At 36.1% G+C, this 16,066-nt stretch overlaps 1 protein-coding gene across 2 annotated transcripts in view; it reads right to left on the reverse strand.

Moving 5' to 3' along the window:
* The window catches only part of LOC100370425 (uncharacterized), a 42,973-nt gene that overhangs the window by 6,486 nt on the left and 20,421 nt on the right, over nt 1–16,066 (reverse strand). For both annotated transcript variants that reach the window (XM_085493805.1, XM_085493804.1), the window contains exons 3-11: nt 15,121–15,174; nt 11,911–13,096; nt 9,740–9,992; nt 9,039–9,281; nt 8,461–8,542; nt 6,932–7,002; nt 6,541–6,692; nt 6,299–6,443; nt 5,895–6,038 (exon numbers count right to left, since the gene is read on the reverse strand). In XM_085493805.1, the coding sequence (XP_085349931.1) occupies nt 5,895–6,038; nt 6,299–6,443; nt 6,541–6,692; nt 6,932–7,002; nt 8,461–8,542; nt 9,039–9,281; nt 9,740–9,992; nt 11,911–13,096; nt 15,121–15,174 (2,330 nt within the window). The remainder of the gene's footprint in view (nt 1–5,894; nt 6,039–6,298; nt 6,444–6,540; nt 6,693–6,931; nt 7,003–8,460; nt 8,543–9,038; nt 9,282–9,739; nt 9,993–11,910; nt 13,097–15,120; nt 15,175–16,066) is intronic.

Genomic DNA, 16,066 nt, shown 5'->3' on the forward strand with positions numbered 1-16,066 from the left:
CATAGTTCATAGCATGCACAAAAAACAGTATTTAATATTACAATGAAATATAAAAATAAAATGACGAAAAGACGAAATAGAATAAAACAGGATTACGTTCTTAGTTTCGTCCTTTTGTAGAAGAGTATTGCAGGAGATAGATGTAGAATCTATACTTGCGAATCTGAACAAAGCAAACCACAAGATATAAATTAGAGAAAAAATACAAAATTAATAAGTGTGCAATGAAAGAAAAAGTAATTGAAATTTAAGCATGATATTTGCTTAGAATTGGCATGCAAGCAAAGCAGGGAATATCCCAAATTTTGTAGGGACAAATTATGATAAGTTTAATTTCTTTTCAATTTTTTTTATAATTCTAAAATGTATTAAATAGATTTATAAGATAAGGGCAATATGCGATAAAAAATTATGAAAGTTGCTGAGTATGCGGAGGATATTCCATGCTATTATTGAACAGGTGAATTCTGGGTATTATGCAAAGTAGCATGCAGCGTTACACCATATTACATGACACCAAACTACAGGATGCGAATATTTGTGGTTCAGTTTTATTAATGTGGGATATTCATTTTCTTAGAATAATAGTACTTCCCAGAATGTGTTAACATTGTTGTGCAGGTGACAGCTCTCCTGTTTCTTCTGAATTTTGATATTTGCGAGTGTGACTGCATTTTGTCACATTAACCCCTCAACACCATCATTTTTCATTAAAATTTTAGTGCAGCATTTTTCAGCCCCCTGAATGCTAGCATTGGTTTCAACGCCTGTGAATACTGGCGATCGTTTCTGCACCCCTGAATGCTGGCATTTGTTTCAACGCCTGTGAATACTGGCAATCGTTTCTGCACCCCTGAATGCTGGCATTTGTTTAGACGTCTGTGATACTGGCGATCGTTTCTGCACCCCTGAATGCTGGCGTTTGTTTCAACGCCTGTAATACTGGCGATCGTTTCTGCACCCCTGAATGCTGGCGGTTGTTTCAACACCTGTGATACTGACAATCGTTTCTGCAATCCCCTGAATGCTGGCGTTTATTTCAACACCTGTGGTACTGGCGATCCTTTCTGCACCCCTGAATGCTGGCGTTTGTTTCGACGCCTGTGATACTGGCGATTGTTTTGGCGCCTCTGATTGTGTTTAAATTTACTGTGCTAATGCTTTTAAATAGTATTTCATTACACATGGATGTAGAGATTCTCTTCTGTTACTATCGGTAATACTGAGTAATACAAGGCACAAACAAGACAATTTTTTTTCATGCAATGTGAGAGAATTCACACAAATGTCTGAAGACTATATTTATGAATGCATACAGAGTATAACTTTGAAACTGCATACACTAATGGAATATTTTCAATTTGGTTACAATGTTACAGTATATATCACATGCATGTAGAATTTTGCAACTCTTTCACACTACAAATCAGCGTATTTTCCAGCAAAGACTTAATTATAAACCTTTAAGGTAGATAACATGGTACTCAACCTAAAAATTAGGGACAAAATTACCACAATATTTATCACAAGTAATCATTTTTTCAAGTATGAAATATTTGTTTTATCCTAGGAAGCTAACTAACTATAATAATTGACTTTATTTATCCTTGATAATCTTTTAAGCATCAGCTTTTCTTCCGGAGTCGAACAATATTAAAATTCCAGGAAAAAAAGGACAACATACACACAAACAAAATAAAATTCACATAAAGTATCCATTTTACATGTATAAAATACATAATTTCTTCACCATAAGTCACCAGACAAAATTTTACCATAGGAACAAATAGTAAATGGCTAAATAATTACCATATTACGGATGTTAGACCTGTGTTTTATGCGAAAAAGTAGTTTTATGATCATATATATTGTTATTGTTTATATGTTTTGCATAAAATTTAACTTAAAAGTATATTATTTAATATTTTAAATGAGTATGTGGCTTTATTTAGCAGTAACTCACTTTATTACACATGTAATAATAAATTCATATGTACTTAGTATCAATTATGAATGTAATGAATGTATTGATGAATAGAGGACAACCCCTTGAACAAACTGTTTAACACCAGTTAGCCATGTATTGAATCAAACACCAACAACTGTAATGGTTCTACAACAAGAAAATGTGATGATATTAAGCAAACTCGGTCAGCATAGATTTACAGCATTGCTTATTAATACCCCTTAGCTTAGCAGGATTAATACCACCCAGCTCAGCAGGATTAATACCACCCAGCTCAGCAGGATTAATACCACCCAGCTCAGCACGAATAATACCACCTAGCTCAGCATAAATAATATCACTTAGCTCAGCATAAATAATACCACCTAGTTCAGCAGGATTATTACCACCTAGCTCAGCAGAAATAATGCCACGTAGCTCAGCCAGCAAAAATAAGAACACCTAGCTCAGCGGGAATCCACCAGCAGGGTTGAATAAAACCACCTCATTAAAAACCAGCCACCTTGGCAGGGGTAATTGAAACCACCTAGCTTAGTACTGATCTGATGAAGGTTAATTAGTAGGCAACACACTTTTAAAATTGCGATGAAAACAAAGAATTATTGATTGAATATACATTTGTTGAATACATTGTCACACATGATGGTGGTACTAAAAGTCATGTATGTGTAATATAATAGAATACAATAGTTCAGAGATGATTACGACCACCTAGCTCAGCATGAATGATTACAACCACCCAGCTTAGCATAGATGATTACAACCACCTAGCTCAGCATGGATGATTACAACCACCTAGCTCTGTATGAATGATTATAACCACCTAGCTCAGCACGAGTGATTACAACCACCTAGCTCAGTATGGATGATTACAGCCACCTAGCTTAGCATGGATGATTACAGCCACCTAGCTTAGCATGGATGATTACAACCACCTAGCTCAGCATGGATAATTACAACCACCTAGCTCAGCATGAATGATTACAACCACCTAGCTCCACATGAATGGTTACAACCACCTAGCTCAGCATGGATGATTACAACCACCTAGCTCCACATGGATAATTACAACCACCTAGCTCCACATGGATAATTACAACCACCTAGCTCAGCATGGATGATTACAACCACCTAGCTCCACATGGATGGTTACAACCACCTAGCTCCACATGGATGGTTACAACCACCTAGCTCAGCATGGATGATTACAACCACCTAGCTCCACATGGATGGTTACAACCACCTAGATCAGCATGGATGATTACAACCATCTAGCTCAGTATGGATGATTACAACCACCTAGCTCAGCATGGATGATTACAACCACCTAGCTCAGTATAGATGATTACAACGACCTAGCTCAGCATAGATGATTACAACCACCTAACTCAGTATAGACGATTACAACCACCTAACTCAGTATGGACGATTACAACCACCTAGCTCAGCATGAGTGATTACAACCACCTAGCTCAGCATAGATGATTACAACCACCTAGCTCAGCATAGATGATTACAACCACCTAGCTCAGCATAGATGATTACAACCACCTAGCTCAGCATAGATGATTACAACCACCTAGCTCAGTATGGATGATTACAACCACCTAGCTCAGCATGAGTGATTACAACCACCTAGCTCCACATGAGTGATTACAACCACCTAGCTCCACATGAGTGATTACAACCACTTAGCCCAGCATGAGTGATTACAACCACCTAGCTCCACATGAGTGATTACAACCACGTAGCTCAGCATGACTGACTACAACCACCTAGCTCAGCATGAGTGATTACAACCACCTAGCTCAGCATGAGTGATTACAACCACCTAGCTCCACATGAGTGATTACAACCACTTAGCCCAGCATGAGTGATTACAACCACCTAGCTCCACATGAGTGATTACAACCACGTAGCTCAGCATGAGTGATTACAACCACTTAGCTCAGCATGACTGACTACAACCACCTAGCTCAGCATGAGTGACTACAACCACCTAGCTCAGCATGGATGACTACAACCACCTAGCTCAACATAGATGATTACAACCACCTAGCTCAGCACAGATGATTACAACTACCTAGCTCAGCACAGATGATTACAACCACCTAGCTCAGCACAGATGATTACAACCACCTAGCTCAGTATGGATGATTACAACCACCTAGCTCAGCATGAGTGATTACAACCACCTAGCTCAGCATGAGTGATTACAACCACTTAGCTCAGCATGAGTGACTACAACCACTTAGCTCAGCATGAGTGACTACAACCACCTAGCTCAGCATGAGTGATTACAACCACCTAGCTCAGCATGAGTGATTACAACCACCTAGCTCAGCATGAGTGATTACAACCACCTAGCTCTGCATGAGTGATTACAACCACGTAGCTCAGCATGAGTGATTACAACCACCTAACTCAGCATGAGTGATTACAACCACCTAGCTCAGCATGACTGACTACAACCACCTAGCTCAGCATGAGTGACTACAACCACCTAGCTCAGCATGAGTGATTACAACCACCTAGCTCAGCATGGATGACTACAACCACCTAGCTCAACATCGATGATTACAACCACCTAGCTCAGCACAGATGATTACAACCACCTAGCTCAGCACAGATGATTACAACCACCTAGCTCAGTATGGATGATTACAACCACCTAGCTCAGCATGAGTGATTACAACTACCTAGCTCAGCATGAGTGATTACAACCACTTAGCTCAGCATGAGTGACTACAACCACTTAGCTCAGCATGAGTGACTACAACCACCTAGCTCAGCATGAGTGATTACAACCACCTAGCTCAGCATGAGTGATTACAACCACCTAGCTCAGCATGAGTGATTACAACCACCTAGCTCCGCATGAGTGATTACAACCACGTAGCTCAGCATGAGTGATTACAACCACCTAACTCAGCATGAGTGATTACAACCACGTAGCTCAGCATGAGTGATTACAACCACGTAGCTCAGCATGAGTGATTACAACCACTTAGCTCAGCATGAGTGATTACAACCACTTAGCTCAGCATGAGTGATTACAACCACCTAGCTCAGCATGAGTGATTACAACCACCTAGCTCAGCATGAGTGATTACAACCACCTAGCTCAGCATGAGTGATTACAACCACCTAGCTCAGCATGAGTGACTACAACCACGTAGCTCAGCATGAGTGATTACAACCGTCTAGCTCAGTATGGATGTTTCTCAAACATGATTTTGTAATAGACCAGTTTTGAGTTCCCTTGTTGCTGGGCTACCTGTGTGCAAATATGTTAATCAGGGAAAAGAATGCTATGCTTCAAATCACTGGGGTTTATTTACTTTGATATACAGTATACAGTATGACATGTTATACATGTATAAGCGTTTCATACTCAATGATGACAAAAGAGGACATAGAACAGAAATGAAGACAAGTCAAGGTATATATCAGTCAAGATATTTTTTAAATAAGACTGTGTAAAACAACATTAACATGTTTTATAAATACAATTAACCCAATATAGAATTGTGGAACCTATGCACATATTTAGTAGCATAACACCAAGAGCAATCAAAACTAGTTTATGAGGTCATAAAATGTTGATATGAGGTCATCAAACATCACTATCAGGTCATCAAATGTTGATATGAGATCATCACATGTCACTATGATGTCATCAAATGTCGCTATAAGATCATCAAATGTCGCTATAAGGTCATCAAATGTCGTTAGGAGGTCATCAAATGTCGCTATGAGGTCATCAAACATCACTATGAGGTCATCTAATGTCACTTTAGTCATCTAATGTCACTGATTTTGGCAACCTGCCATAATAACAAATTTCTAGAAGAGCATACCCTTATTCAATCCTTTTTTTTGCTTACCAACCATACAATAACAACTATAGTGATGTCTCAGGGCTTACCTCATACTGTAAATACTCTAATTTTTCTCTCCAGTATTGTATTAATATCATCCTGGAACCTTTATCTGGTGGATGCATTTGATGGTCTTCTAACTCCGCTTCCAATGCCTGTACTTGACTCTCATGTCGTGATAGTTGTTCTTGCTGAAGAAAATATGTAAACAGTATGAACTGGAGTTAAAACTGTCTCTGGGAATATGTCTTGTTTTACATAATGAGCACAGTATGTGAGAGAAAGAATAGAAATGTGTGAGTGAGTAAATGGTAGTGAGTTTGTGAGTAATTAGAAGTGCAAAGTGAATGCATGAGCATTCAGTGCGCATGTTGGTTACTGGTTGAGTAATGGTTGAGTAAATACATAAATAAAAACATAAATAAGTAAACAAGTAAAGCCAATTTTGTACCTTAGAATATCTAGTTTGTGATGATGGCAGTAACGGCCTACAAAATCTTCTCTGAGATCCGATTGGTGCCGGTAATGGCGGTGCTGACAGTGTAGCAGCTGCTAGATTGAATGCTTGCATCCAGTCCTGTAGTTCACCAGTGTCGCTGTATGTTCAAAACAGTACATAGTTATTTACTTTTCCAACAAAAGGGAACACAGAAATTAGCCAAACATGCCTGGTTTCAGTCGATTTTAACTTACCTACATTGCAAGAGGTATTCACTCCAATCGGCTAATCTTAACCGTAATACAAATTGTTTTTTTGTATAATCTGTGGCTCTGGTGGATAACGAGTGATGTATACTAAGCATGTCACACATCGATTCAAACCTGTGTTGACAAGCAATCTCAGACTGTAAAGAAATTAAACTATCATTCAATATTTGAAATTCTTAACATATTTAGCTTTTGATCAGGGAAAAATTTTGTATAGTTATCTGCCATCAATGTTATGTATGAAATGCAAACACTGCCCTCTATGGCAGGTTTACTAGAGCTGAATGCTGTCAATAACAATGTGTGGTGATTGACATGTTAATAAGTGTAAAATTTGACATCAATCATGTCAGGTAGATTAGAGTGTTAAACATACCTTATGAAAATAAAGTATGAGTCCTCGTAATGTTGCAAAATACATTCTCCATCCACGTTTTCCTCTTGGAGCTGATATGAACACAAATTCATAATCATAATTATGTTTTTTTACACATAAAAAATGACCCTTATCACATTAATCGTACATACAATATATCTATTCACTTTAAATTATCATTGTTTACAATACAATATATCGGCGATACTGTCACCATAAATTTTATGTCTTGGGCTACATGTCTTGGACAGTTATGTCACATATTTGATGTCATGAGAAGTCAGAATTACTGCAGCAATTGATTTAGGCATGATTACCCCTAAAGTCACACATCCTGGTACTTTTTGACCTCTAAAGGTCACACATCCTGGAACTTTCACCCTATAACAGCAATAATTTATAATCCTATATACATATATGTACATTTCAGCGGCATCTGCCTGCATTCTGTTGTTGGCTGGGGGGTTAGAAACTCAGTGTTTCAAAAAGTACCAGGATGTGTGACCTTTTTGTGGTCAAGCACAAGACCTATACAACACCTGTTGGAAAAGCATCAGCGAATGAAATTGAAGCATAAAGTCAAATGAAAAGCTGCAACGATCAGACACTCTGAAAATCATTGCAATTTGAATGTTTAAAACACAGTTATACTACTCTTGAAAGACATCCATCAATTTATCGCAATGTAACCGGTTTTACCATCAAATATGTCACACAAGGGTCCAAAAACACAAAAAAAGTTTAAGAAGTTTAACTAAACATTCAAACACACAACAACCCAACCACAATATTATCACATAACAATCAGTCAATAGAAGAGGAAAATAATGAGAGAAGAGAGATGAGAGAAGAAGAATATGATTAGTGATAACAAGAAAGAGAAGATGATTGGATATTGAATACAAGAGACACAGAAAATTAGTCAATAGTGAGGAAAAACAGGAAATATGATTGAATAGTGAAGAGATGACAAAGATGAGACAAAGAAGATGATTGGAAAGGAGAACAGGACAGAGAAGATGACTGGACAAAGACTGCAAGAAAGAGAAAAGATTGTTAGAAATGAAGGTGATTGGACAGTGACTACAAATAACTGAGAAGAAGACTGAATAGTGAAATTAGAGGACACAGAAAAGATGACGTGATTGCGAGATCAGGAAAGTGAGGCAGTGAGAACAAAAGGATAGTACAGAAAACAACTATTAGAAACAGTGAAAATACCATGCAACACATTATACGAGAAGAGCAATGAGCATAGACAGGACAGAGAACTACTTTTACCTGCTAAAAGTAAAGCGGGAAATAAGTAGAAAGAAAAGATGAAGAAAACATAAAATTAGTCAATTTTGAAATTGAGCAAAAGTACATGTTAAGAATGATAATATGTACTCTGATTGGGAAGAAAAGACAGAGAGAGAGAAAGTGAAAAAACTCAAAGAATTCATCCCTAACCCTGGATAGTGACATAATATATCGCTTGCACGCAGCAAAGCTAAAGACATGTTACCATGGTGATTGCATTTACTTACTTTTCTTGCCATTGGCTTCTTTGATTGACTTTCTCATGATATATCCTTTCATATAAACCTTGGCATTTGGATCATGCTGTACCTGTATACAATAAATTTGCATTAATCCTTCACTGCAAATTCACAAAATAGTCATGTTTAAAGTCTGCACTTTCATCCCGAAGATTAGGGCAAATATAGAAAAAAAAATTTGGGTAAAAACTAAAAATTGACTCAAATTTTGTCTGTTAGCTCCAAAATTAGGATTCATTTCCAGAAATATTAAAAAAAAAAAAAAGTACAGACAAATTTTGGCAAGGAAGTCTTGGTGGTAAATAAGTTAAAAATCAAGAAAGATTCCATGAAAGGTATACTAGGCTGTCATAACCAGCAACATCATAATTGTAGAAAGAAATCTTCAGAGAAACTGTGATCTTATTCATTTTACATGACAGGCACATGCATTGACAAACGCAATCTGTTATTTTACAACACATCATCAAAGCTATGGGCAGGAAGTTCTGAGCTGCAAAATTGTATACATATATGTATACGTTAGTTGGCAAACATAATTTCAAAGTGTGTCGGCAAAAACTCACCTCTACAAATGGATTTGAACTCATAGTCGGTGCATGTGGGATTGTTCCATTTCCAGGTGATGAAGTTGAAGCATTTGAATCATTATGTTGACGTTCAATATCTGGATCAACAGCCCATTCTATGGGATTAGATTTAATTGAGTGGTACAGGATTTTGAGATAATCTCTGGGATAATTGCCACCATCGTTGAGACCCTCTAGGTTTGTGATAAAAGCTGACAGTGACATTTTCTTCCCTATGTTCTGAAAAATAGAAAAATTTAATAAAGAATTTGAGTGACTAATATCCTGATGACATCTCATAGTTTATATGAATACAGTCAGAGATGGTAAATGATGAATTCTGCAAAATCATTAAAAACCACCTGAAAATATGAGGATGTTGCTTGGGGACAATACAAGAAAATGTTTCCATACAATTACATTAGGTTTTGGTTTTGCTGTAGTCATATAATATGTAATGATCATAGAAACAGCTGTTTATGCAATTGTGGCCAAAAACTGCCATGCTAAGTGGTCACAAGTTATTCAAGAAAATGTTTTTGGGAGAACCACATCTAATTTAACACTGACCCAAGACGTGCAGCAAACTGTATTGTATATGTTTCATGGACATAGCAAATAAACACAATCTTTGAAATATGTGGGAACCAGCCAGACAATAAGTACATTAAAGTATCACCAAGGAAACGAACACTTACCTGTCCATGAAGGTCTGTATTCAATAAAATCAGTGAACACACCAAAGTATTTACAGCATCCGCTGAGGAAAACCACTCAGGATTGTTCCTATGGTAACGCTGTGAAAAATGGGTCAAAACTCTTTCCCGTTCTTGTGTTTCTCCAGTCAAACAGAAAGCCTGAAGAAACTTCCTAAGGGCCTCATCCAACGTTTCCCCAGCGAAATCAAAAAATTGTAAATACTCCTCTGCAACGAGCTGACTGAAGTCATTTCTGTTGAAAGAAGCGTGTAATCAGAGAAATTAATGATATTGAATGCAGGGCTCTAAAATTAACTAAATTTCTTCAAAGCCCGAGGAGCTACCAGTTTTAAAATCTGGTAGTCCATGTTAATATTGGGTAAACACTCAAGTTTAGTAGTTACTTAAAGCCATGCAAATATGAGCATAAATAAATGTCACATTCCTCAATTTGTTTAAGGACACCCATAAATTTGAGCACAAACTAGTTAATATAAATCCATTTCAATTTTTTTTATATATTTCTAGTAGTCTATTTGGGCGACTACATTTGAAAAATGGTAGCCCAAAAAAAGAATTGATAGTCTGTGTTTCTTGGCCTTCGACTAATTTCAGATCTTGAAATGTTTTCTTCAAAAAAGATAAAACTTGGATAAATCTAAAATACTTACATTTAGTACACAACAGGATTTTAAAGAGTGACGGTTGTCGTGCCATGTCCGGTTCAATATTGGACTCATAGATGTACACAACGTGTGTAAAAAACATTGTTTACATGAAATATGAGCATACACTGCACGACAACTACAGCCCTTTAATATTCACATGAAGTTTGTGATGATTGTAAAAAATAAATTTCATTTGAAAGACTTTTGCATAGTAAGCATATAGAAAAGTAAGTGATCAAAAAATACAAAAAAAACTGCAATGCAACGAAATGATCAAACAACCCTGTGTAATCAAAAAGCATGAAACGGGATACGAACAAAAATTCAAATTAGACGTATTGGATCTTTAAGTGATGTCACAAGCAAAAAAATTAGGACAAATAAAAAAATGATTAGGCTCAAACATGTGCCAATCATTTCCCAATTCTTATTAGTCAAAAAAAGAAAGAAATGTTATTTCTCGTTTTAGAGAAAACTGAAAAATCACTCATAATGTAATACAGTTTAAAGTTTTTTATCATTTTTTGGTATTTAGATTATTTAAAGCGAGGGAGTCGTCACCTGCACATGCGTCAGATGGCCATAGCGTGTCAATGTTTACAAACAAGCGTCTACCCATGAGCCTTTGCGTTTTTAGCTTGTGTTGTTATCGTCGCTTGGGACTCAATTCCCGTGCGTGCGCAGGTGACGACCCTCTCGCTTTAATACAAGATATTAGTTCAATGTTTAGCATTTATTTACTAACACTTTCAAACACATGCAATAATGGTTGATTTGTCAAAACATTCGAGTCACATGCATTCATATTCAAAATACTGAGAATTGCCAGTCAATTTGTAAACAGCAAACATAATTCAGACATGTTGCCACATTACTGCATTAACAAATCTAAGCATGTTATAGTATGACATTGTGTTAGAGCGCCCTCACAAGGTTAACTTAAAATAAAAATACAGAGTTTGAAGTAAAACACTAAATGTATGCATCCAGTAAACCGTATCCACCTAGTGATTTATCACAAAAAACAGAAGCCATACATAGTGTGATTGTTGACAAATCCTCCAATAAAAATTAGGAAGTGTCAATTTATATTGTCTTATTTTTATATACTTCTATTTGGGATGACAGGTTTTAAATACCCTGTAATCTATAACCATGTGATGATTATGTCATAAATGCAGACATTTTAAAAATAGTTCACCATTTAACCTTTTCACCACTAGACTTTATCACTCAAATTTTTCTGCACTTTTTTCTTATATTTTTCAACAATTCTAGGAATGAACCTTAATTTTGGAGCCAGCCGACAAAATTTGAGTCAATTTTCATATTTTACTCAGAAAATTGACTATTTTTGTCTCATTCTTCTGGTGGTGAAAAGGCTAAACTGGCTAAAATGGTACTTTGTACAACAATTTAAAGTGATTAGTATTATAAGCACAAAGTTTACAGTTTCTGACAATGTTTCATCAACAGTATAAACAAAACTTGGTGTGTACTTACTTTTTCCCAAGATGCCTTGCAACATCAGACTTCTTAAAACCGTCCAAATTAAACAATCGTTTGGCTAATCTTTGAGCTGATGGTAAATCTAATGTTCCCCCACCAGCACATGCCTCCCCTTGTGACTTAAAATCACTGTAATGCTCCATAAGTTCTGTTTCCAAGGAAACCTCAGATTCGGTGAGACTGTCCATACTCCCTGAATCACTACTCGCCGTACTAAAATCTTGATTTTCCGGAAAGAGATTCCCATTAAATTTTTGACAAATATTTCCATCAACACTCTCATCTTGAAAATCGACATGCACTGAGTCCACATTAACAACCGCACAGTCGGCTTCATCCGCATCGTATGAATCTGGTTGATCTCTTAACGAGTCTACAGGACTTCTTTCTCTTGTTCGGTTCACATGCTCTGTACTACTGTTATCGCTAACATGTTCCACTCCATTCACTAATATTACAGTATTATCTGTCAATTGACTGTCTTGATCTGTAGAACACTCTGTTTCTGATGATTGGCTTCCAGTTCCTCCAGTAACATCTTGACGCTGCCAAACACTGTCCTGACTGGATTCTAAACTCTCCTCATGTCTCATTACTGTTGGTGAAGTTGGTTTCGATGTCAATGGTGATGTTGGTTTCGATGACAACGGTGATGTTGATTTTGATGACAACGGTGATGTTGGTTTCGATGACAGCGGTGATGTTGGTTTCGATGACAATGGTGATGTCGGTTTCGATGACAACGGTGATGTCGGTTTTGATGACAACGGTGATGTTGGTTTTGACGATGACGGTGATGTCGGTTTCGAAGACGACGGTGATGTCGGTTTCGAAGACGACGGTGATGTCGATTTCGATGAATAGTCCTCCCTGTGTATCATGACAGTTGTGGTTAACGTTCTTGCGGGCGAGTCCGACAAATTAGAATCAGAACTACTCGACCTTATTATTGACATGTGCTTATTATATTTTGTTTTAATTTCCAGCTTGTCACTTTCTGGAGAGACAGCAACAGAAGGTCCATTCTGCCTTAATGATGTTTCAGTTCGGTGTGTTTTGGGAGAGTTTCGAACTTTTGATTTTTCATTTAACAAGTCCTCTTTTGACAACGATGCTTGTATTGTCTCTACAGCATCTTGGCCACCGAGAAAATCCTCAACCTTGGCTCTGACAATTGGATCTAAAGATACAATAAACATAATGCATTAGAGACATAGCAAGATAAATAAACAAGCAGCTTCACAGCTGAGATAGCTCTGCTTTTAGCAATGCACATTTCACATTAAAGAACAGAAGATATCATCACAAAATGAACAAATCTGAGAGAGGTCCACATGTAGTACCTATATATATAATATCAACACAATCAGAAGTCGAGAAAATCACTTTTTACCAAAAATTATCAAAAAAATTATCAAAAGAATTAAAGATATCATCACGAAATGAACAAATCTAAGAGAGCTCTGCCCAAGGTACATATGCACCAAATATCAAGAAGAGTTTCAGGAAGAAGTTGAAAAAGTAAAAAGTTTACACAGACGACAAACAATCACATACATGATAAGCTCTGCTCGACAGCAAAGCTGAAAAGATCATGTCGCTTCCATGCTGTTTAACTACTGTATTTACTTTATTAGTAGCACATGATATTGAAGAGTTTTGTCAAAGGCCATATTTTTAATGATAAAGCAATTTCTGTTCATGTGTGCTTCTATATTTGGAGGCATATATGGTATACATCTTCTAAAATCTGAGAGAAAACATTTTATTCCACTCATTGTGTCAACAATTTTGAGCGACATTTTTGATTCAGGAATCCCCTGTAATTTTGCTAAATTATTCCCTTTGACTTTTTGAAACTAATTATGAACCCCAATTCCATGAGTCCAACATGGCTTAGTGTTTTTCACGAAACGGAATGAAACCCTAACTTTAAATTTTGAACGACTTCTAATATCGCCACGTCACAGAAATAAATTTGTCGAGAATATTCAGTTTCCACCTCTTTTTGCCTACTTTGCAGCTTGATTCATTTGTGCTGACATGACAGCCATTTTGGAATTGTTGAACACTGATGGCGCTACTCATTTCCTGTTTCACAGTGTGAATTTTTATAAGATATTATTAGGCCATTGAAAAAATGTGAGTTAGGGTTAGGGTTTGGTTTCGTGGAAAAGACTAAGCTGCCCAACATTAAAATAAATATTCCAAAAATAATCCAAATGTAATTTTATATACCAGTAAAAATACACAGAAGCTATTTTTATGTTTTGAAATGAAACTAAAATTTAACGGGATAATATTCATTAATTATTACACTCAAGTGACCTTTCTACACTTTCATCAAGTTAGTTACAACACAAAAAGGGCCGTGACAACACCTGTAATGATGTACAGATGTATATAGAATAGTGGCAGGGTGAAATAAACAATGCAGAATTATTAGCATATGACACAGGTTGATTGATTCTTGATCTTCTATTGTCTGATTATTAAATTATTTTTTGCTGTAAAACACTTGAAATGCATGTACATGTCATTTTACCAAATGTGGTTCATGACACAAGTTAGTAGAACTTGAATTTGAAGGACTACTCTTACAGAATTGACCGTTCAATCTAGAATTCGAGAATAAAAAAGGTAGCTAAATTATTTGAAAGATAAAGATACCTCGAAAACTAGCATATTGCTAAAAAGACAATGTTTTAAAGAACAGAAAATAATAATTTCCCATATGTATTTCCTTTAATTTAAATTTTAAAATGGATTATTTATTATTCAGCTGCAATTCCTTTTTTTTTGTTTATATAATACATTTTATTAATAACATTTTTTGCTATCAACCAATGGAAACTATTTCTAAGGATTCAATAAATCATTATTATTATAATCCTGGTGTATGGCACATAACTTATATTAACCAATTTTTGATGTGATGAATATCAGAATAAGTAGGAACGAAACCAGTATTTTGTAGACAGTAATGTATGCAATTGTAGAACTTGTAGCCATTCATAAAACCCAAATTGAACCAAATTTACAAAATTAAACAATTCTCCCCAACACGTCTTTCATGAAATAAAAAACAGCAGTTTCACCATAAATTTGCTGACTCCAGTAAAATATTAATTCAAACAGAAAATTAAACAATATTTGGGTACGTACACAGAATGAAAATAAAAAATCCCATTTTTTCTCACTTACCTTCAATCACCATGAGTTGTAATGTGTTGGGAGATCGCAGCAAAAGCTGAACAACTAGAATAGATAAAATGGAATTACAATCCTGGGTTAGTTTTTACAAATTGCAACGTTGCATCAGTTACAAATGCACATAAAATCAACGCTCTGCTAGACCATGTGTTACACTGTCAGTTATAAATATATTAGTGTATGTGTCTGTGTGGATCATCAGTGTGCCACATGGCGTGTCTGTGTGTCCAACACAGCAGGGGGGGATACTTAATGTAAGGGTACAATGCATACCAAGAATAGAATAAAGCACTAAACGCATTATAGGAATTATACAGGTATCTGGTTAGTCTTTTTACGGCTGCTATTAGAGAACAGTAAATGATCGTAGACATGCACAAAAATTAACTTACTTTTCAAGGTTCTAGGTGCATTGTCTATTATTCAGCCATAGTTCAATACAAACAAATTTATTTTTTAATTTGCTATGAAATATTTGTAACTTCATATAACTTCAATTTCACTCGTTTTTGTAATCACTGCTTTTTACTCTGGAAATTTGACCACTCAAAAGTAAACATTTTAATAGGCCATTCCAGTTTATATCTGCACCCCCCCTGTTGATGAGCTTGTGTGTTTACTTCATACAGGGTATAATTTCCATGGGTGTATAAGTCATACAAAGTTTTATTTCCAAATCACCATTCACCATACAGTAATGGAAATCCAAAACTATAGTTCCTACTTATGGTGTTGATGAGTTCCATTGTGCCACCATACAGAGTAGGATTTCCAAATAAATAATAAATGGAAATTATACCCTGTATGGTGTTGCAGATATAAACTGGAATGGCCCAATGTAATTTGTACTTTTAAAAGTGGTTGAAAAGTTTTTACAATTGTTGCTACCGGTATATATATTTTTGGTCCAAAATGGTCTGTGTATTGTGAAAGATGT

This window comes from Saccoglossus kowalevskii, chromosome 19 (genome assembly GCF_978046115.1).
Source record: "Saccoglossus kowalevskii chromosome 19, keSacKowa6.1, whole genome shotgun sequence".
NCBI classification, from domain to species: domain Eukaryota; kingdom Metazoa; phylum Hemichordata; class Enteropneusta; family Harrimaniidae; genus Saccoglossus; species Saccoglossus kowalevskii.